The 22,280-nt window shown below is 46.8% G+C and overlaps 2 protein-coding genes across 2 annotated transcripts; both read left to right on the forward strand.

Moving 5' to 3' along the window:
- The first annotated feature begins 1,661 nt into the window (after positions 1–1,661).
- On the forward strand, positions 1,662–12,406 carry LOC8028740 (activating signal cointegrator 1 complex subunit 1). Its single transcript, XM_002401398.5, has 8 exons — positions 1,662–2,137; positions 2,881–3,010; positions 5,783–5,880; positions 7,041–7,216; positions 8,158–8,291; positions 10,000–10,131; positions 11,385–11,580; positions 12,126–12,406. The coding sequence occupies exons 1-8, from the start codon at positions 2,020–2,022 to the stop codon at positions 12,285–12,287; spliced, it is 1,146 nt and encodes a 381-aa protein (XP_002401442.3). The 5' UTR covers positions 1,662–2,019; the 3' UTR covers positions 12,288–12,406.
- A 3,197-nt stretch (positions 12,407–15,603) lies between these two features.
- LOC121833528 (high mobility group protein HMG-I/HMG-Y-like) lies at positions 15,604–22,064 on the forward strand. The gene is made up of 5 exons (XM_042286919.1): positions 15,604–15,840; positions 16,615–16,699; positions 18,791–18,862; positions 20,997–21,158; positions 21,898–22,064. Exons 2-4 carry the CDS (start codon positions 16,625–16,627, stop codon positions 21,111–21,113), a joined length of 264 nt encoding a protein of 87 aa, XP_042142853.1. The 5' UTR covers positions 15,604–15,840; positions 16,615–16,624; the 3' UTR covers positions 21,114–21,158; positions 21,898–22,064.
- Positions 22,065–22,280: the final 216 nt, after the last annotated feature.

The following is a 22,280-nucleotide window of genomic DNA, read 5'->3' on the forward strand; positions in this document are numbered from 1 at the left end:
TTTCCACAAAGTTCATAACTTTATTGGCACCCCTTGCCAATGCAGCAATCACTGGTAATCGTGGCAATGGTAAGAAGTTTGTCGTCTTCGCTGTCAGAAGAGCTGAGGTGTCGCTGCGAAGCGTGTTCGTTTTCGCAAGGTCACCATCTTGATAGATTGCGCGTCTCCCTCTCCTCGATTCCCGCTCCTGGCCGCAATGCGCCTGGGGGGACTGCACCCTGGCACACCGTTGATTTTCTTGGTGCGCGTTGGGGCAACAAAAAGTAGCACTGGGGAGGTGTGCTTTGTTGATCGGGGACGTCTGGTGTGCACCGGTGCACTTAATAATAATATTTATTTGCTCAAGAGAGCCACGGCACCCCAGAAAGGCAACAGCCGTATTATGGAGACCCGCAATGTCATGTCTAGCGATGGTGATGATGTAATATACAAGATGAAAGTGAAGACTTTTATCTTGTATATATGATTCCGCGTCACTTTCTTGTCTTGTATGTTGCATTACAAGATGAAAGTGAGGCGACTCTCATCTTGTGATTGCTGCCTCAAACACCCGGACTGGCGCACCTCGATGCCTCGTAAACTTCACGGTGTAGGACTAACCACAAATCCGTAATTCTTAACAAGGCAAAAAAAAAAAAATGTGTGTATGAACCCACTCTCTACATATTTTTTCTTGACCAAACAAAGAAGCCTTGCCATATTTTTTGCGTCATAAATTAAAGCAGGTAAATCTAGACACCCTTTAGTCAAACAAATGAACAAAGCCCAAACAAGCTGAATATTGTGACTTGTTAGGCGACTGCTTGCTGAGTTTGCTCTGTTCCACGGGCGCCGCCACGTTCGTTATTTTGCTGACAGTTTTGTGAGGGGAAAGCAAAGGGGGGGGGGGGGGGGGGGGGGGGGGGGGGGGGGGAGGCTCGACGCAAAGCCAGCAAAGCCGTAAGCTCAACAAGGTTTGGGGGAGGGGGTGGGGGGTGGGCGGACTGTATTTTTTTTGCGAGACACCGTTGACTCCGTTTTTAGAAACCGTCGCACAAGTAGTGCAAGTACGTCAGACATTTTATTCTCTCGAAGCTCCAAGAACAACACCGATGTCAATAGTGCTCTAAAAAGGACTTTCTAAGCCAGGTGGCGCAAGCTACCGCCCTATACATGCTCTGGGCTGGGTCCTTGCAGAGCCCAGAGCCGTATATGTAGAGAGTTTGGCCATTCGTTGGGAAGTATAGGAGACAAATGAAGCGGCGCCATTGGCCGAAAGCGAGCTGGGCGTGTTCCAGGGCGTCTTCAGAAATTCGAATGTGACCAACCAGAAGCCGGAAATAATACCCTGGCGGTGGTCGCGAAAAACAAACCTGATAACTGCATTAGAGTAACTCTTGATGGCTGAAAATATGGTACACGTGATATTTCAATCACACTCATCTAAAATGATGGTGGAAGAGTGCGACTAGCGGAAAGATCGACATAATCCTTACGCCAAACGCCGAGCGCCGGGAATCTGCCGTCAGAGCGGTCACACTCTGTCCGCGCAAAACAGAGTTGAGCGGCGCATTCGTTTCTTACATCTTTCTGCATGATCATGATGAAACAAGACGTGACCCTATTTTCAACCACAAAGAGTTACTACACTTCACTCTTACGCACTTATTAAGACCATATACGAACAGAGACCTTCGATGATCGATCGGCTCAGAATTGTTTCTCGCTACCACCGCTAGGGGATTTTTTTCGGCTTCTGGTTGGTCAAGAGAGCATGCCAAGCCCTCTTTCCGAGTCTGCCGCACGCCCTGGCTCTGCCCGCGCCTCCCATTGACCGAACTCTCTACATATACGGCTCTGGCAGAGCCCAGCAGAGCTCGTGGGATGGAACCGCTGGAAGGCTGAAATGCGTCGGTGGTGGTGTGTTTGATATGGTAGCGGTGTGGTAGTTGGTGTAGTTTTGTTTTGGTACGTGGGATGTAATGCTCGGTGTATCTCTGTGTACTCGCTTAATCGCTTAATTTCAGCAGAGGGAACATTATGGACATATTAAACTGCGAATTGCTTTGGATTGACGGTCGCTGCTACCGCAAACTGTCGTCCACGGCTAGCATAGCGCGCTCCGAAAGTAACGTCCAGCCAGAGAGAAAACCTTGCGGTACGTATTTTTGAACTTATTGCTCTTGCGATCACTTGGCCCAGCTGTATCTACACATAAATGCCAAAACAAAGCGTGGTTTTGATGAACTGTGCCTGTACGCCGAAGGCCCTTGATAAAACTCGTGCTTCGCGATACCACGCTTGTAGATCGTACGCCACTGGGCTTTGCTTTGCTAGCGGTAGCTCTTGCCGTCACTTTCCTCAGCGTACGATCTACTAAAACTCTTTTGGTACACCGTATTTTAGAGCTTCGCTTTGCAAGACGGAGGTCGTGCCGTCACTTTGAATTTTGAAGCATGAATTAAGCCCTTCACGTTTTTTCCGCCGAGTGGCGTTGCGCATGGGGTCGTCGCGCTAGTGTTTTATTCCTACTTATTGCTTCGCAGCGCCAATTCAATGGTGTGACGTTGCCACAATAAAGACAATGCTCGTGGTAGAATATAGATTGTGCCAAAACGTACGGGGCAGCCTGCTCAGTTTTACTGCCTCATCTCGTAGACCACTTGATTGACATACTTCAACTATGTATGAAACCGACAGCAGGAATCAGCACATACCCCTCAGCGCTTAAAATAGCGCCGACATTGCTGATTCAGTGCTCTTTTTGCGTTATATATTTATTAATACAGAACTAATATGGTGCTGCATCGATGCTAAGTTATGTTCAAGTCAGTGTTGTGTCAGTACTGATTCTGTGCTGCACTGTATGTGAACCATTGATGCACGCTCCGACGGTTTCAGGGTACGAAGATGAGCCCGGATGCGTGCTGCCGAAGGCCGCTGCGTTGCGCTCCGGCAGCAATGAGAGCATCTCCGGTCAGGCGAAAGGTTTCTTCCGGATCAGTCTTCACGTGCCGCAGAAGTTTCTGCCGTAAGTCAAAGAGTTCCCCGGCGGCTTGTGCCGGAACTGCCTTGGTATCTCGCTCATAGCTTTCCATGTTTTCAATGGACACCGGTACACCCAAAAGTGAACCCCGATACGGTTTTCTCAAAACTGGGGAAAACAGAAAAACCACGAATCGAAGTCGTCCTGTGATGAGAGAAACCCAAGCTCCATGGGGAAAAATCTTGAACTACGAGTCTGTTTTGCGTTCACCTCGAATACGGCCTCATTGAACTGACTGTGAGGCCACTTTTTTTTTTTATTAGGGAACGGGAGTCCTTATCTTGTCTACTTCTTTATTTGGTACGTGAATACGTTCCCAACGTTCGGGTTTCGCACACGTTTTCCGGAGATCGGGGATGCCCATGCCAGTGTCTTGACACCGAAAAACAGAGAATCTGCGAGAAAAATTAAACCCCCCAAAACACGAAACCTTACTCAGAACCCACTCCTTCCAACCGAGGTTGGCCTTGTTAGACGCTTATAGTCGCCGAAAGGACAAGAGTAAGTCACTAGTCACATGCCGCACGCCAACTCGACGCTGGTGTCGCACCACCGTGGCAACGCCGCTGTCGGCACTGCACAGAAGCTTTGCCTCGTGCAAACTTCCCCGCCGTTTTAAACGAATCTGCGACTCAAAGAGTGACAATGCATTGCTCTTTTTGGACTTAATTCAAATTGAGTATCTTCCCCAACGAGCAAACAGGTGCAGGGGGTGACAAATATTTCGAGGAAAAATAGTTGTTAGATTGTAACAGGCAACTTGCATGGCTGAATTCGTTAACACAATCATTTAAGCGAGCCATGCGTGATTCATTGTTTTTAAACAAATGAATTCAGGAAAACATTGGTTCCCATTCTTCAGTCCGCCGCTTGTTTTCATACACCGGTTCGATAAAGCAGAAACTTTTTTTAATCTATATTTCTCATGCAGGGAGCGATTCAGCATCACATAAACGGATTTTGTGCAACAAATTCACCTGTTTGTCGTGCTAGTGATGCGGCAGTTTATGTTCAGAGGAGGCTTAGAAATTGGTTTTGTCCCTACCCCGGCGAAAATTTTCAACTGGGACCAATCAGTCCCAGTTGCAACTGGTTTATGGAACAATTCCCAGTTGCAACTGGTCGCAGTTGGAGTTGTCCAATTGGTCCCAGTTGGAGTTGGTCCCAGCTGGAATTGGTCCCAGTTGGGCTTGGTACCGCTGGTACCAAGTCCAGCAACAATGAAACACAGCACAAAATGGAAGGTTGACAAGACTTTATTGTCAAAAACTTGGAGAATGAAACTAAATAATAGGTTCGGTGACGTGCACGCTCCGGGTTTAGCCACTTGCTTGCGACGGTTGAATCGCTTTTTCAGAAGTAGTATTCGTGAGATGAAGGAAGATCGGCCGCTGCCGTCTGTTAGTGAAGACGTCCTCAGCTTCTCCCCTCATCGCGTGAAGAAAGGTGCTCACCCGTGATCCCGCGTTGCACAGGTGAAGTCCTGATAGGATGTGGTAGCGCTCCCACCTTCCAATCTCTGTCACAACAGTTGAACATTTTCGAGGTAGACCTCCCGCCATTTTTGCCATTGTGCTCACTGCGGCGTTTTCTCTTCCGTCCGGCCTATGTGCGTCCGGTCTTTCCTGGGCGCCCTCCGATCGCTGAACTGCATCTTTCCATCCTCGAAGTTCACCACCGCCACCATGGTGTGTGTACAATTAGGTCCAAAGAAGCGCAGCTGTAGTTTTGACATTTTCATGACGACGTCAACTTGGACGACGCCAACTTGGGCGATGGCCGCGGCCGTCTGACTCCGGCGTCAGCATAGGCAGCGCCATCTGTCGACAGCGCGTACCACCTGGTACCACTAATCACGGCTGGTCTCGACGCACGCGATACCGGCCGTGCACTAATCTGCACCCGCGTCCCGCGTGCCACGGCGGCCGGCTAGCTCTAATTGGCCAAAAGATAAATTTATTTATTAAAAGAAAAAAAAAATACTGTAGGTATTTAAATAAATGTTTTAATATATTTTAATAATGCACTAAATGTTCATTTAGGTGAACAGATTTTGTCACTAATTATATTTTCCAATTAAAAAAAAATATTTAGTTAATTAAAATTTTTATATTATTTTTATAAATATATGAATGTACCCAGTAATTAAACATTTCCCTATTTGTATAAATCTAAAAATGTGTTTTTAGCTTTCTTCGTTAGCAAAGGTCAATGCACCCCCAACTTGTCCAAATTGTTGCCCAATGTGAACTGGGAACGGGAAAGGCATTTGAAGTCCGACTGGGAATCTGGTCCCGGTTCGCTCCAACCAGTTCCTTCCCTAACTGGTCCCAGTTCCCTCCATTCCCAACTGGGAGTCAAACCAGTTCACATTGGTTGAAACCAGTTGACCCCTCAGCTGGTCCCAGTTGGACTCCTATTGGTCCCAGTTGATTCCCAGTTGGGACCAGTTAGTCCCAGTTGAAACCAGTTGAGGTGCCAACTGGTCCCAGTTAGAAATATTTGCCTGGGTAGCGTAATGTTTTCTTCCTTCCTTTTTTTTTTTTTTCCTCCGACCGTGCACTGCTTTTCAAAGATGCGTTGTTGGTAGAACCTGGAAAATTAAAGCTAAACTCTTTGGAGGTTCCGCCACGTCTTTTTCGGCGCTTTGCGCAATCGGCAGACGACCGCGAAATGGCAACGCTCTCTTGGTGAGCTGCAAGACTTGCAAATATCCGGTTCTTTTTTTTCTTTTTTTTCTCTTTCGAAAAAAAAAAGGGTCATCTGCGGGGCGAAGCACGCCACACGAATGAAGATGGAGCAGGAAACCAGCACTGCAATCAGGATCCCTCCGGCCGACTCGACCGACGACATCGGTGAGGCTCGTCTGCTCGTCTAAGCGTGCCGAAACTTCTTCATTTCTCCTGAAAGAATTTGGAGAGCAAGTCATCTGCTTCTAGTGCAGAAGTTGCGGCGACGTCAAAACAACGCCGAGCTCTTATTGTCTGATTGAGAAAATTTGGGTAGACCTCAAGGCATCTAGCATTGAGGTCTACCCACTATCCTTTCAGTCAAAGCCAGTCGGAGCTCCGCGTCGTTCTGACGTCACCGCAACTCCTGCGCAAAAAGCAGACGACTTGCTCTCCACATAGACAGACACCAGAGTATGGAGCCAAGGTTTCGTGCTCTGGGGCCCTAAGTTGGATGCTTCTGTGAAGAAGTCGGTGAGATCACCGACCATCGCGATTGACCAGTGCCGTGTCGCGATTGGCCAATGTCAGGGTCAGGCGCAGCGCTGGCCAATCATGGCTGTTGGCGATCTCGCCGACCTTCTCGCCGAGTGATTACATTAGAGCCTCCTGTCTTTAAAAGCTGACCTGCATTGCATCTCCAGACCTCTCGAGCAAGATTCTAAACTCGGTAACCTTAATCTAAGTTAGTTTTGATGAGGACAGCTTCACAGAGTAAGCTATACCCGGGCACTGCTTTACTGCAAATTGAAGGTTCTTGCGTCAGCGTCTTCGACCCTTAGAAGAGTCCGTGTGCGAGGTGTCTTTTATTATTGCTGAAAAAGTTGGGAGTGACAAAGTGTGGTACAGTGAAATACTTTGGGAGTGACGAAGCGTGTTAGAGATAGTTACTTTGGGAGTAACTAAGCATTCGACAATAATAATATAACATTGTCTCAGCTGAGCGTAACACTCCCAGGGCAACACACCATCATGTTGTATCTCTGTGCCGGGTTGAGATACTTCATGCTGTGTTTCAGGGTTAAGACGGTTGATCGTGGGCTTTCGTGGCTGTTCTTACGTTAACTTAAACTTAATCATAAACGTTAATTCCAGTCAATAGCTCCAGTAAGCTCCTAAAATGTTCTTGCATACTGTGGCAACATATTTTAGTGGACTGCTTTCATACATGAATACAGGACACAGCAGTTTATGCAACCCCTGAACAGACGTGACAAGTCCCCGCTGGTGAAAGTTGTCTGCAAGTGTGTGCCCACGTGAAACCGTTGCCAACGTGTCGGTTGCAGAGATCACCGGCACGACGGAGGGGAGCATAGAGTCCGCCTGCCTGCGCATCCGCAGCATCATGTCACGCTTGAGGCAGCGGGAGTGCTTCACCCACTTCATCTGTCTTCCGTTCAACATGCAGCCGCTGGCCAACTATGTCGAAGAGTTCAAGGAGACCGTCCTCAAGACCTGCTCCGTGAGTCGAGTAGTGTGCCCAGATCTGAGAGCGGTTACAACTGCCCGATCGAGGACACCATGCGGTTATTGGCCGCGTTTGCAATAGACCTTTTCCGAAATTCGGTCTGGCCACTTTGATCACTCTCAATAATTTCTAGGTTATGTGGCACAAGCTACTACCTGTTATAAAGGGTACGGCTGTTAGCATTCATCTATTTGGAGGAATGGCATATGTGTCATACTGATGGCGGCCTTCTGATTACTGGTAGAGGCAGAAGTTGAAGATGCTTCTAAGCAGATGACGTGTGAGGTCTATATGTTTCAGACATTAGTATGATGCGATGCAGGTATTGAAGAACTGCGTAAGTGTTTACTTTTTACTCTGATCCAATTTGCTGGAGGCACACAATTGCCTCTAAAGCCCCTTTTTCTATAGAATTCTATCGAGGCATTTATACGAGTTGCCGCTTTGTCTCGACCGATTGTGTCTTCGTCACCATTGAAACTGAAGGAGATGGAGGATGAACTGTACAGTAAGGAGTCTATTCTCGTCTGCCGTTGACTTACGAAGGCAACGGTGCCGAGTGAAGCACTACGGACTTCAGCTTCATTATTAGTATGGAAAAACTTGTTATTTGAGCCACCGGATTACACTGAATTCCTAAAAGGGTCTATACAACATAAGAGGAGGTGGCAAAAGCTTTGATCGTCTGCAAGCGTCTGGGCCTTGCTCAGCCCCTCTGCCCGTTATCCTCTTCGCCACGCGGCAACAGAAGCACGAGTGCGCGCACCAAATTTGCGCAGGAGGTGTCCGCCATTAGATTGAAAGAGCTCTCCATTGTTTAGAGTGGTACTCTTTCTTAAATCGTCCGAAGGACACGGGCTGTGGCTTTGGATGTGCCTGCAGGGTTGTATTTCTGGTCTGAATGACACCGGCTGCGGATTTGGATGGGGCTGCAGGGCAGGGGCTTGGAGGCCTCGCTGTTCCAGTCGCGGCAGAAGCTGCACCTGACTGTTGGCATGCTGGTCTTGCTTGACAACAAGGAGTGCAGCGAGGCCAAGAAGGTCCTCGACAGCTGCGGAGACATTGTCAGGTGGGTGACCCTTCAGTGTGCGTGCCTATTGTCAGTAGTGTCGGAGGTCTACGTAGCATGCAGTGACGTTAAGGTGCTTGGAGCACATCCTTGATTCCTGTATGCATTGAGTGTCGCAACAATCCAACGAATAGATGCACAAATGTCATGTGACACCACTATAGTCTGTTGCGAGTTAAAGGAGCGATGCAACAATTTTTGTACTTTGCGCAAATACCGCTTAAAACGGATCCCTAACGTTAATGACCTATGAAACACGCCTTCGTTCTTCACCCCACGCAATAGAAGTTCCAGAAAAAAATTTAAGAAAAACGAGCAGCGTTCACCCCCTCAACTTGCAGCCAGAACAAGCGGCCACGTGATCTGGAACCGATTATATGCCGCCAGTGTTGATCATAGCCACGCACTGGGGTTGGCAAAGCGCAGGACACGCGCTGAGTTCCAGACATTGTTATGGCTCGGCTTTTGTCGTCGTTGCAGCGATTGGACACGGGTCACTACCCGAATGCTTCTCGAGCTAGCAATTATCACGAGCCCAAGTCGAGTGCCTACGCAATGCTCGGGTCCAATCTATGAACCGCATTCAAATATCGTCACTTGGGTGTACTGCGATCCCCACGTTACGTCATCAAATTTTGCAAAGGAGAGATTGAATGAAAATGATCGCTTTTGTCTTTGAATTTACACCGCAACAAAAGAGTTTCTTGGCCAGTGGCGTTGCGTGTGAGTATCCTTGAGTCCCAGGTGTGCCAGTAACCTCGTGTAGAGTGAAAAATATTCCAATTGAATATCGTTGCATCGCTCCTTTAAGAAGAGTTGGACAGGCTCCTCCCAGAAAGTTATCCACACTTTACACTTTACCAGTGGAAACGCTACAGAGGAGGCAAGTGGAGAGGTGGAAACCCCGCCAGTCATGACGAGCAAAGAGCTTCGTAAGAGGGTCTTGTCTTGCTTTTCTTGACCTGTAACAGCTGGACCAGTGGTTCTTGTATAGTGGTCTGCGATCCCTTTGGTGTCCCTGAAGACCTCCTTAGGGTCCCTGAAGTCATTAACAACAGAATCAAGTTGAGCAATAAAACTTTTTTTTTTTATTGATGCTGGCCCTTCTACAATGCCGTATACCAGATCAAGCCATGCGTGTGAAGTGAGTAGGGTTGAATATTTTTCGTTTCAGAATTTCAAAGTGGTTCCAAATTGGACTTTTGTCATTGTAGTCATCTAGTAACGCCCTTTACCCCAGTGGATGGGATCCCCCATCAGATCGGCTGATCCTGAAGGGGTCCCAAACCATCAGTGGTTGAGAACCGTTGAGCTAGACTATAAGCGGAAGTTCGACGGAAAAAAAGTACAAGTGCAGTGAACATGCCATTCAGAGAGGAACCGTAATGATGCATCCGATGGACCAGGAGAACCACCCATTCAGTAATTTAATGTTATGCACCTACAGGATTACTTAGTAGTCCGGTGATAAGTTGAGTCTCCTCATTGTACTCATTATAAAAACATGACAAACAAGCGCTTACTCGCAAACATTTCAAACCAGCCGTGTTTTTGGCAGCTCTCAGTCTCTTCGATCAACTTTTGGTTTGGCGCGCTATTCACGATTTTATGCTCGCGTATATTTTTGCATTTGCAGACGGAGTCGCGGCTGTTCTACCGACCTTGCCCGCGAGCAACTCGTAAGATTGTGTTTGCCGTTTCTTCACAGGGAAATTTTAGGTGGCCAGTCGCTGTACGTGCGCGTGAGCGGACTCGAGTTCATGAACGACGATGCCACTGAGGTGGACGTACTGTATGCCAAGGTGACCACCTTCGACAGCAATAGCCGGCCTAACGACAAGTGAGTCGCGTGGATTCGTTTTCGAATGCGGCGTCGTGAAGGTCCGCCCCCGTACAATGACCAGAGCATCTCAAGGGGAGAGACAAACACTTTGCACCTATTTATTTATTTATTTATTGAACATGCCCTGGGCACCCAAAGAGATGGGGAGTAAAACTGTAGCAATTAAACTAACAATATTAATAGTATAACAACAAAATTAACAAACAGGTCATAAATTATTAAGAAATAACGATGTGTGATAGCATTTTGGAGCAGGTTAGGGCTCGTTCACACATTTACGTTTGACTGCGTTAGGACCGCTTGCGTCCAGCTGTTGCCATGGCGACCCTTACGACCAACCACTGGGGAGGCGCTTTGCTTCTCAACGCAGTGCAATGCAGTCGGTGCAGCTGTGTGGATGAGCCCTTAGGGTCAGTGATGGTAACAATCAATCCTGGGGGGTCGCGTTGTGGCGTGCTGCTTTCGGCTTCGACCATACACTCGGCGTCTGCTTCCTTGCGAGACGTCGACGAGGCTGCCGTATTTTCCGCAGCCGCTTGCACGAGCGCAAGGCTTCGTGGGGCCGTCTGCTTCGCACGATGCTGCGTGTGAATGATACGTACGTTGTCAAGGCTAGCTACGCTAGCCTTGCTACGCTAGCCTTGACAATGTTGCGCTGGAAAGTTGATGCCGAGGGCGTGAGCGCTATTGCTGAAGTGTGCTTGCAGTAGTGCCAGGATGACCACATTGTTGCACAACCAACGCGCAGTCTCTTCTTTCTTCCCGCTGCGGGTTCGGAACACAGAGAGAACAGAATGGAGAGAACAGGCAACTACGACAAGAGAACGGGCTCTGCATATACATTCCTCATTTTGTTGTTGTTTTGCCTTCTTTGCAATCTCAAATAGCGAAATGCTAACCCAACATGAACTGCTGTGTCTATCTCTGGGCAGCGTATTTTCTGGACCATACATGTCTAAAAGCTGAAATTTTACGTGGTGTGAACTGTCTGCGAGTGTGAGCTATAAAAAGCTTTGTTTTTAAAGATTGTTTAAGGTGCATTAAACCTTGCGTTTGTTTTAGGTGCATTCATTCCAAAATGATCCGTCAAAGCATCCTCCTCATGTGGTACCTAGGTCAGCTTGATAGAATCAACATCTCGGCTAAGTGTGAAAGAAATTTAAGTACCGGCAAAGCTGGCACACAAGCATAGTGGCACGTGATGTTTCGTCGGAGCATCCTGCTCATGCGGTACGGTGGTGGACGTGCAGGCTGCAGCAACTGGTGGATCAGGTGGCCCGGCGCTTTGCGCAGTCGGGGCTGATGCTGGAGCAGCCGCACAACGTCAAGCTGCACATCACCCTCATGAACACCAAGTTCCGAGAGGTGCGCTTCGCCACCGAGAATACGGCAGAGCCGCCCGCCCGCACCCCTCGCGTCTCCTTCGATGCCAGCAACATCCTCAAGGCAGGTGCCCCCCCCGTCCATACCGTCCTTGCCCTTTGGCACTTGCATTGCCACAAGCATCCCCTCTAACGGAAGTTCTCGAAACTTTTGGATCTTTAAGAATCCCTGTCTAGCTAAATTTCTCATCTACAGTGGTAGGCACCGGATGCTTGTCGGGGCCGAGCGACTTCCCGCCGTCTCAACAAGCGTGCAACACGGTTCCTATTTGGCTCGACCGAAATCCGAGGAATCTCCACCAGTCTCGGCATTGGGACAGTAAAGCGATGCAGAAGTCTATGGCCGCCGTAATAAGTAATGCGCATATTCTAGTGACTGGTTAGAGCGAGAACCAATGGGCGTGTCCCTTGAATGCCTGGCCTCTGGCGCGCGCTCCATGCCTTCCGCCATGCTTTGCTCCACACGTGCACTCGAGGCGAGCGAGGCGCTGAGCAGTTGTCGATCAACAGGTAGCTCGCGCTGGGGGGGCGACAAACAAACCTCCCCCCTGCCGTTTTCAGCTTGTCGGGGGCTACGAAAGTAATCGTTTCCCGCCTCTTTGTGTGCAGCGCAATCGGGACTTCCACTTCGGCAAGGTGACCGTACCGTCCATCAACATTGTGGTTCCGCACACTTGCAACAAGGAGGGATTCTACGAGAGTCTGGCCACTCTACCCCTGCCGAAGCACAACTACAACAACAATGCCAGCAACGACGGCAACGTGAACTGAACAGCAACTATGCCACCGTCGTGATATTGTGATAAGAGAGCCGACGGCTCGTCGGCGAGCTGTACGGACTTGTACTGTTTTCAGGATACTTTTGTTTGTTTGCATAAAAAAAAAAGAATATAGATGTGTGTACAATGACAATGCTGGATATTAGTTTCGTCAAGAGCTTATGGTGCAAAAGGTGCAGCTGATTTTTCTTGCAAAGTGGCCTGGTACAAGCTTTATGAATTACTCATTTGAATGTACCAGTTGCGCGTGAATTGTTGGTAATATATTTGTAGTCCGAGGTAGAAGAACCAGAGGAACATTTGAGGACTCTAGTCCCAATAACATAACAAGAATTTACTTCTTTTTTTTTTTTTTTTGGGGGGGGGGGGGGGGGAGAGGGGGCGGTACATAAAAAATTGTTTTATTGAACATCCGTTAAAAAAAACGCATTTTATATTTTATAAATGCTTAAAACAAATGGTAGGAATGTGTAACACAATCAATTTTCTCATTGCAAAAGGAAAAAAAAAAAAAAAAAAAGTCGCGCTAATGTGTAAAATATATTTACAAATTGCAAGCCCAAAATCTCGAAAACTAAAAATGTTTTTTTCTTTTTTTTGCTTGCTTGCTTGTTTCAAAACTTTGGAGCATAGAGTTATTACAATATGCTTTGGAGGATGTTATAAGCTATAAATGATTTTTTTTTTTTTTTTTTTTAATTTTTAGTGGGAAAGTAGGGCTCATTTTTGCCAGTTTTCGGTTTCTGGTGCCATGCCGCAATTTTTCCATTGAATTTTTTTTTTTTTTTTTTTTTGGAAATCGCTTGTAACTTTTGAAGCTTCTGAACAAGAAACTTTGGCATCTGGTTCGAACGGCCGGGGCTACGTTCTGACGGAGTTTCAGTGGTTTCAGCTCTCCGCGACGTCTAGTTTATGTTTGCGGTGCGAAAAGCCGGGTTCAGATTTCTCCCAAACACCCTATAATAAATGTATTACGTGCTATATTTTAAGCTGAGACTGCAGCCAAATCTATAAGCCCGAGCTAGCATGCGCTGCTGGCTTGGAGGCGTGGATTTCTAGCGCGAGCGCTCGTTCTGCAAAAAAAAAAAAAAAAAAACGCTTTACAGAAAAAAAAAAAAAAAAAATAGAAACCATGTTTTACAATTTATTTGCTTATGCGAAATCTGATTTAAATGCCCGAGTCTTGGTGTTCCAAAACGCATCCCCGTTTGACGCGCGTTAAAAAAAAAAAAAAAAAAAAAAAAAAAAAATTGATGCAGGAGCTACCCGGTTAGTACCGGTTCATACCGGTTCGTGGTCCAAATGCCTCCGGCGCCCACCTTTGTTATTTTTTAACTGAAGATCGGTTTGTGTGACCTTTTGTTACTTTTGGACGGAGAGCATGTTTGTAACGTTGCAGTGCGCTTTAACTGCGCGCACGAATAATTATCTTGAAAGGCATGTTATCTTTCCGTTTTCATTATCATCGGTCGGATTACGGTTAGCACCCGCAGCCACAGCTTCCGGATTCGCTGGAAGGGTTCGAAGCAAAAATCGTTGGTTCGAAGCTACCTGCCACGACTAGGGGTATCGCGAACCGGCCGAGGTTCGAGATCGACCAGGTTCGACTTTTTCGACCTTTTAGTGGAAAATTCGACGAACCTTGTATTGAGGTTCGACTCGTGTGCGCATGCGCCACAGGCTGGCCAGTTGGCTTCGGATTGGATGGTGATGGCTAAGGAATGAATTAAGGGCAGCGCTGATTGGTTATTTCAGTTAATACAGTACAAAAAATTCAGTTATTAACTTCTTTAGTGATTAGAATTGGTTCCTTTTAATTGCAACTGTTTATAAAATAAAAATAAAATATTTTGCATAAAATTTGTTTTTCCAAACTTAGACATGCTTGCATCAAGGCCTGGCCACACTGTCCAGAACAAACAAAGTCGAACCGGTCGAATCCGGTCGAATCTGATGAAAAGTCGAAGGTCCGTCGAACCTGTTCGATTCAGTCGAACCCCGAAAGTTCGACCTAAAAATCTGGTCCGCCAAAAGTTCGCGACACCCCTAGCCACGCCAGAGATTTCGCATCACACCATAGTTCCAGTGCGAGTGCGAGTACTGCATTTCATTCGCCCACAACGAACTGTTTCCAAACAAAAGATAAGAAGCATAAAAATACAAAGCAGAAGTAAACCATAGAGTTATTACAAGAAACGCTAGAGGCTCAGCTGGCGCTAGTGTGCTGTTGCATTTTGAAGCAGACAGCAAGCTGCAGCAAGCCAACGAGGTTGCAGCAAGGAGTCTGAAATTGACTTCCGGTAATGCATTTCTATGGGAAAAAGCGAGTGCATTTTCTCTCTGCGCTCGATTATAAGAGCAAACATCACGAATAATTTGTAAATACTAGGCACATTGGAACATTTCCCAGTCACGCAGACGAAATAATTGGTCAGTTACAGCGCAGACATACGTGCCAAACGAACGAAGGGCATGTGGAAAACCAAAAGAGAAGGCAAGAACTACGCAGTAACACTGGATAAGTAACTCCTTGTGCACGCAGATGATCAAAATAAATGGAAAGCTACGTAATAGTCCGATTTGCAATAAATAGGTACTGCTTTATTCTTTCTGCTCATGAATATGTGTGAAGATGCTTGTTCTGGGTTCAAATCATCACCCGCACGCTCCAAATTTTTGCAAATAGGTTGAGCCAGAGAGCAGGTGCCCGATAAAACTGCCCGCCATAGGAAGTAATAAAAACACACACCTTTCGTAGCTCACGTCCTTTATTTGTTTGCGTTCGAATGTTTCTTTAATCGATCGCAAAGATGCACGACGGGGTCATTTTCATCCAATGACAGGACGAGCATATTAGCAATATATAAGCACCACCGAATTGCTAGCAAACCTTTAATACACTCTACATTCCTTTCGATCGTTCGTTTGTTTAGAATCGTTGCTCGGTTTCACATACCTTCCTCGAAACATCGTTCAGTGGTAAAGAAAAATGCTGTAACTAAAGCAATTACACTTTCACAATACCAATAAAGGTACATATTGTCCGGTACAACCAAAATGACAAAAGTTATCGATGTTATTTTCCGGCGGAGGGACAAAATTCAGGCGCGTTTTCCCATAGGAATACACAGGGAGGCTGGAAATGTAGACTGCATGCTGTCTGCTTCAATTTGCAACCGGAAGTCCCGTAGACACTAGCGCCAGCTGAGCCTCTAGCGTTTCTTGTAATAAATGTCAACAACACAAGGGGAGCGCACTGTGGCCGGAACCCTTTTTAGTGACGCCTCAGATTTTCCCGGCTTCGCCGAAGCACCTACTATTTTTTTCCGGGCTTATTTAAAAATGCGAAAAATTTATAAAATAATTCCGGCCTTTTCTGACTCCTAAAAAACCTCTGGTGACCGTTGGACAGAAGCGCGGTTTTTCTGCTCGCCTTCCCCCCTCTCCTTCATTTACTTTGTGAAGGCAAGCGCAGCATTGGTGGCAGCATTGGCAGCATCGGCAGCATCCCTTCAGTTGATCCTTGGCATCGGGGCTTCGTGCACGTAAGTGACGTCTCTTTGCAGATCCGCGTCAGTAGACATTTCTCGAATCTTATCTCGAGTCGGGGATTTTGGATTTAATATCGCAAAGGTGGAAAAACTTCCTTAATTTCGCGACGCATCTCTTAAAATTGGAGGTTCGAGATCGCGCGCAGTTTGTGGAGCGGCGCTACCGGCTTGCCGGGTACCTAAAGCCGCCATGAGCGGTCGCCGAAGGACAAATTTATTTCTCGGCTTTATCGTTGACGGGGGCTAACGTTTATTGCTCGTAAAATTGGTCCAATGTGTGAACCGTCTTCACGGCCTCTACGGTTTCGGGAAAAAATTCTCGCGAGTCGCTAAAAATCGAGGTGTTGATGTCGCTGGCCTGTAATAAGGCGGAGCCTCCTGAGGGGGCGGTTCACCGAATGATACTTTAGCGAATAGTTGGGCGCCGCGAAGCGGCGTTTACGTGTGGGCCAATACACACACACATGTGGGTTCACATTTTTTGTAATGAGCCGCCTCAGACTGTCGCCGCGAAGCGGCGTAAAGCGCAGCGCGGCGGATGGGTTAACGCGCGCCCCCGTTGTTGCCCCGGAGGCTCCGCCTTATTACAGGCCAGCGACATCAATACCAAAATCGACCGAGTTGGCCTCTCGACTCACTGGGGAAGCCGGACGTCAATGGTGGCAGCCGCGAATATTTTTTGTCCGCGTCGGCACTCCGTCTAGGGAGCGCCCGATTTTCCGGGTGTTTGGCTGGTCGGCGTTGATTAAATCGGCGCGATTTTTGCAGATTTTCAGAAATGGCTGACGACGGAGCTGATAAGAAGCGCGGCAGGCCGAAGAAGTCCGAGACTGGCGAAAAGCGCGCCAAGGAGGTGAACCTCGTTTTTTTTTTTTTTTCTTCGTCGCTTACGTCGCGTTGCACTAATGCTCCACATTTAAGTGCCGACATGCTTGCTTTTTCGACGTTCCCAATGACGCTGCAATGTCGGGCGTCGATATTTTGCATAGTTTTGCCCCTATATTGCATTTGTTACGCGCGCCATATTGGATTTCCACTTTGGCGGCAAAACGTAATCGATATGCTGCGCGCTCATTGGCTGGCAGATCGGGGGGAGGGCTCATCTTGTATTTATTGTCCATTGTTACTTCGCGAAATTTTCTTTCATCCTTTTTGGCGATCTGGTGGTGGAAAACGAATAGAAGAGAAGGCGGATCGTGTCTTCGCTTGGTATTTTACTCTGCGTTGGCCCTTTGGTCTGTTATAGATTCTCGTAGATGTGGCAGGGCTGCAAACGAGGGAACAAAAGCCTTTGTCTTGCGCCATCTGCTCAACCCAACTGGTTGACGCTACGGGTTTACAAAACCAACTCTTAAAAAAAAAAAAATCGAAAAAGAAAGCAGTTCGCAGACTTTGATATCGGTGGTATTTGTCCACCGCCTTGAAGTATCCATCCGTCTGGCAGGTGGCGCGATCAAAATGGCGGTCAATTTCGAATCCCGGAGAAAAGCTCACCGCAAAACGGGCGGATGCGGAGAAAAGCTCACCAACCATTGAGCGGATGCGGAGAAAAGCTCACCGATTTTTTTTCTTCTATTTATATGGAGGCTGTTGGATCATGCATAACATATATCAATTTATTATTTTAAAATTCGTCAGTTTTGTAAAAAAGAAAATCTCCTTTGTAATATTTGCTAAGCTTATTGGGTACAATGCTTCCAAATTTATAACTGCGGGCCAGTGTTTTCTGTGGTTTACTCTCCAGGGAACGAAAGCCTAACTGAAAAGTTTATGAACTTGAAGAACAGGAAAAAGTTCAAAAACTTAATAATGTCCGCCTAAAACACCATACTGTAAATGCCGAATATCCGAAGGTGCATGCGCAACAACGCGGTGCCTGAAAATCTCTTTGGACCTTTTGGTAACTTTTGAAAACAGTCGGTAGGATATCGACGTTTCCTTCTTCCACAGACATGCACGCTTTCTAGCCTCTCGTGCTGGCAATCCACGCGTTGCCTTTGTGTGATAGTACCCCTTCTACGGCGAGCCCCCCATGGCCCTCAGAGCCGCACAATGGCACCGTTGTTACTCGTGACCTATTATATAAAAAGTAGTATTCTGTAAGGTAGCGAATAAGGCAAGTTGGTAAACGTTATACATGGTGAAAACCGCTCAAATGACGACGACTGAGTGAAGACAACAAACACGACAGGACGAAGCTGCTCTCGCAACTAAGGTTTTGTTTGTGGAATGAACAGAAAGAAAACAGCGTAGCGGACATTGATTACATCAACAAACACCTACTAATCTATTAGGCAGTGCACAATATTCGGAGCTGAAAAGGTTCGCACACCGCTCTTCATATTAGCTCGCAAAGAAAACAGCTCTTCATCTGACAGAGCTACCGACGGCGCACTGTCAGCTGTCAATAAATTGCGGTCTTTTTTACCGGTGTAAGATGTTCTGATTTTATACTTGTGGCTTCATTTAAATACAGAATGGGTGATTACAAATTTTTAAGGAGTTAGTAAATATGCCCAATGAACTTCAAGAATATTACAAAACGTGGGACATATGTTTAAGGAAGTGACGAATGGGAATTGTGTTAAATTGCCACCTTTGACGCGAAATCCGCCAAGTTTAAAAAAAAAAAAAATCTGAGCTTTTTCCCGCATCCGCTCAATGGGCGGTGAGCTTTTCTCCGCATCTGCCGGTTTTGCGGTGAGCTTTTCTCCGCCGCCCGCCCATTTCAGGGCGGGAAGATTAATTTTGCTAAGCCTAATTGCGGTCTCGTGACGACCCTCGCTGCCAAGGGTTTTATTTTGTTTTTAGACTGCTCGCACACTACTATATTAAGGTATAAGAAAATAATATAAGATGTTTATTCTCGTTGGTTGGCGTTTGGCTCAAGTGTTATACTGCTTTCGACTTTGTGAAATAATCTTTTTTTCATTGTTTGTGACAGGAACCCTCCAACGACGAGCCGAAAGCAAAGAGGGGGCGTGGTCGCCCCAAGGGCAGCATCAAAAAGAAGAAGGTGGGTGTTGTTTTTTTTTTGTCCAGTTCAGTAATTACCTCAGTTTGCAGTTTTTTTTTTTTTCATTAATAGACCAAGTGTTTTGTGACTTGGCAGAGAAGTTGTTTTGGGGGAAAAAAAGAAAAGTTGCAAGGATGCGGGCCAGACATGAGATCTTCCGTCCTCTTCATCCTTGTCACATTCACCTTATCCTTGCAACTTAGTAGCACACAGCTGTTCTTCATTGTTACAAGTCCTTGGTTACGGGAATGTGCACAATGTGCTTTCTGGTTGCCGTAACATAATCAGTGGCAGATGCAAGTTAGTGTATGCTAACAGCTGTCTTGCCACAAATCAAAATGCTGTCAAGGGATTCATTCTATCCTCTTATCATGTGGAAACAAGTATATAGGTCAGACAGGTAGGTGTGTTAATGATAGGCTGAGGGAACACAAAAGTAGGAAATTATCGGGACGGTCATCTGTCTGATCATTGTCAAAGTTGCAAGTGTGTGCCGTTGTTTTCCGAGAGCAAGATTCTGGCACGGCACAAGGAAAAAACTGTCAGGGAGATAGTCGAGGCAGATGAGATTAAGCAGGATGCTGCAGCATGTTTCAGCGTGGCCTCAATTGATTTACTGGACAAGGAGCGTGCGTTCCTCAATGATGCGGCCTGGCATCGGGGGTTGGCTAGTGGTGGAGCGAAATCAGAAACTGGGATGGTATAAATCAGTGTGTCGAACCGAAAAAAATACGGGTTCGGTTCAGGTTCAGGTAAATTTATTTTGTTCCGGTTCAGTTAAGGTTCGATTAATTCGATCCGCGAACCGGTTCGGAAATTATAAATGACAAATTGCAACATCAAAATAAATTACAAATAAAACATCTGAAATCAGCACCTACGAATTGGGATACATCGTAGTGTAAGGCTCAGGGATTTCTACCAGGAATGGTTTCTTTATGTGCACTCAAAGGTTACTTCACCGACGTTTACGCATTCGAACTTCATCTAATTGGGTCCGACGCAGTAGCTGTAAAATCCGCGACCTCCTTACAAACCAACTTACAGCTAGAACTCGCTAACTATCCCGCCACCTCGGCGTGTAAGCAATTGAAGGAACAGTGGGGAGAAAATACAGCTTTCTTTATTTGAACTAGCCTTCGGTAACTCAAATTAGACCCTTAAAGAAGTCATTTTCATTAAACAAGATACGGAATATGAAAAACACTTCACCGAACGCAACGCCAGAAGGACGTAATAGGATAAATATTAAAATAGAAGAGTTCGGTGTCTCACAAATATGTTAGCTTCTAAGTTCCTATACGAAACCGGATGCATTATTATCAAACTCCACAGCCTTTTCTTTTCTCATTCCAATGGAAGCAAGCTTCAAGAACTCGCGCGTTCTAGAAACGTGTTATGAACTGAGCACACAGCAGCATTTAGGATTTACGAGATTGTAGGAAAATGAAATCCCGTGACGCAATTTTTTTTTTTTTTGCTCAGCCTTTCAATTTTCTTTCTTCCGTGCAAGCTGCGACCAGCGCATTACTGGTTCCTATGTCAAGATTCATGGATGCAGCGTTTGTCAAGATTCATGGATGCAGCGTTTATATTCCTAAGACTGAGTGGAGAAGAAAAATATGTAAGCGAGGTGTGTGTCAGTTGACGGCACTCAAAAAACAAAGGGCATTGATAGCACATTCATTGTCAACAGCACGTGGCCGAACCGTTTTGACATGAGCCGGTAACCGTTATTTTTTTTTCAGGTTCGGGTTCATCGCGATAACAATATAACGGTTCGGGTTCAGTTCCGGAAAAAATACCGGTTCGGTTCCGGTTTTTGGTTCGGTTCCGGTTCGACACCCTGGTATAAATGTGTCGTTTCATGTAATGAAATCGGTTAGTAGCGCACTGTGCTGTCTGTTTCTCGCCTCTTTGTCCCTGTTTTTGAGCGCTAAAATGTATTCCAAATTCTAAAACCATGTAGCCCAACAATCTGCCCTGCTGTCAAGGGCAGATTGTTGGGGAAATGCACAATGCAAGTCTGCCTTTTTTTTTTTTTTTTTTTCCAGCTGTTAATTTATGAGCGGTCAGTTATGAATGGGCATGGTACTGTTCATCTTAACACGAGGTTCTTGCAAATGCCCGACAGGCTGCTGCCAAGACTGCTGCCAGCCCCAAGAAGACCCCCAGCCGTGGACGGCACCGAAAGGCGGCAGCCGACAAGGACACTGGTTCCGATGATGCCGGAGGAGACCAGTCCGACTGAGTGGTTCTAGCAGATTGTCCTCATTACTCGCTGGAGTTTTCGTGGGTGGGTTTTGCCTCTTCTGCCATCCTCAGTGACGCTGTGTCTGTCTTGTGGCATGCTTTTTAGTTCCCTGGGCCTTCTCATGGATGCGGCTCAATGTAGATGGAGGTGATTCTCTTGCTCCACCAAACAGAAGCAATGTATTCTGCTCTTTCATTTGGAGAGTCTTTCATTTGCCTCGCATTTTGCGAGGCAGAGGTGACAGTTCTGTCTGCTCATTTTGCAATACTCCCGCTGCCTTCCAGCAGAGCAGCTAAACTTTTGTGGAAGCCCTCTTGTCCTTTGGCTGGTTCAGCAGATGCAGTCTGGCCCCTCTGCTTTTCAGTTTAGCCGTGTGTTGTCGTCTGTTACACTTGGGATCCATTTTTTTATGCCTCATCAAGCAACTCTGGTGTTTGCTATTTTTGGGTACGGTGTGCGATTGGATCAGTCCTCCCCGAATGTTGACGTAGCCCTTGTGTTCAATGCCTGCTCAGGGTGCGTGCCCAAACGCAGCTACTATACTCGGTTTCACCTTATGTTGTACCACAGCGAAGGCTAGAAGTGCGAGCTCGTAGTACGAGAGCATGTGCCGCCGAGATACGCCATAAAGCAAGGACCTGGCGCTCGTAGCCTTTCCTGCGGTATATCATAAGGGGAAATAGAGTATAGACTGCACCGCTTTTGGTTAAGGGCCCGTTGTGTCATCCAGGTGGCTGTGGTTTAGGGGGTCTGATCGTGCGGTTTGGTTTTCTCCTTGCAGATGACATCAACACGGCGAATCATTGCAAGGCTCATCACATTCTTCTGTTTCCACTCGTGTTGGTTCATCTCAAGTTTTAGCCAGCATCGTATATCACTGCTCCACGGCATTTGCTCTCCCATGTGTGGTGCTCCCATTCCAACCAAATAAAATGATCCGTCTTTTGACGATGGGGTCGTCTGCCTCCCGTCCTTGTGTGAATGCTTCCTGGCATAGCTTGTATGCATCACTATACATTTGTGAGAAGGTAAATATGGTTTTCGGTCTGCAAATATAAGCTGCATCGTAGAAGGCTCCGCGAGAGTGGCAGAACTTGGACCCAAAGGTAATGGACTTGTTCCAGAACTAGTGCCTTTGTTGCGGAAATCCACATGCAGTCTGCT

The sequence above is a fragment of the Ixodes scapularis genome, unplaced genomic scaffold (assembly GCF_016920785.2).
Source record: "Ixodes scapularis isolate PalLabHiFi unplaced genomic scaffold, ASM1692078v2 PGA_scaffold8__174_contigs__length_109621045, whole genome shotgun sequence".
Lineage (NCBI taxonomy): Eukaryota > Metazoa > Arthropoda > Arachnida > Ixodida > Ixodidae > Ixodes > Ixodes scapularis.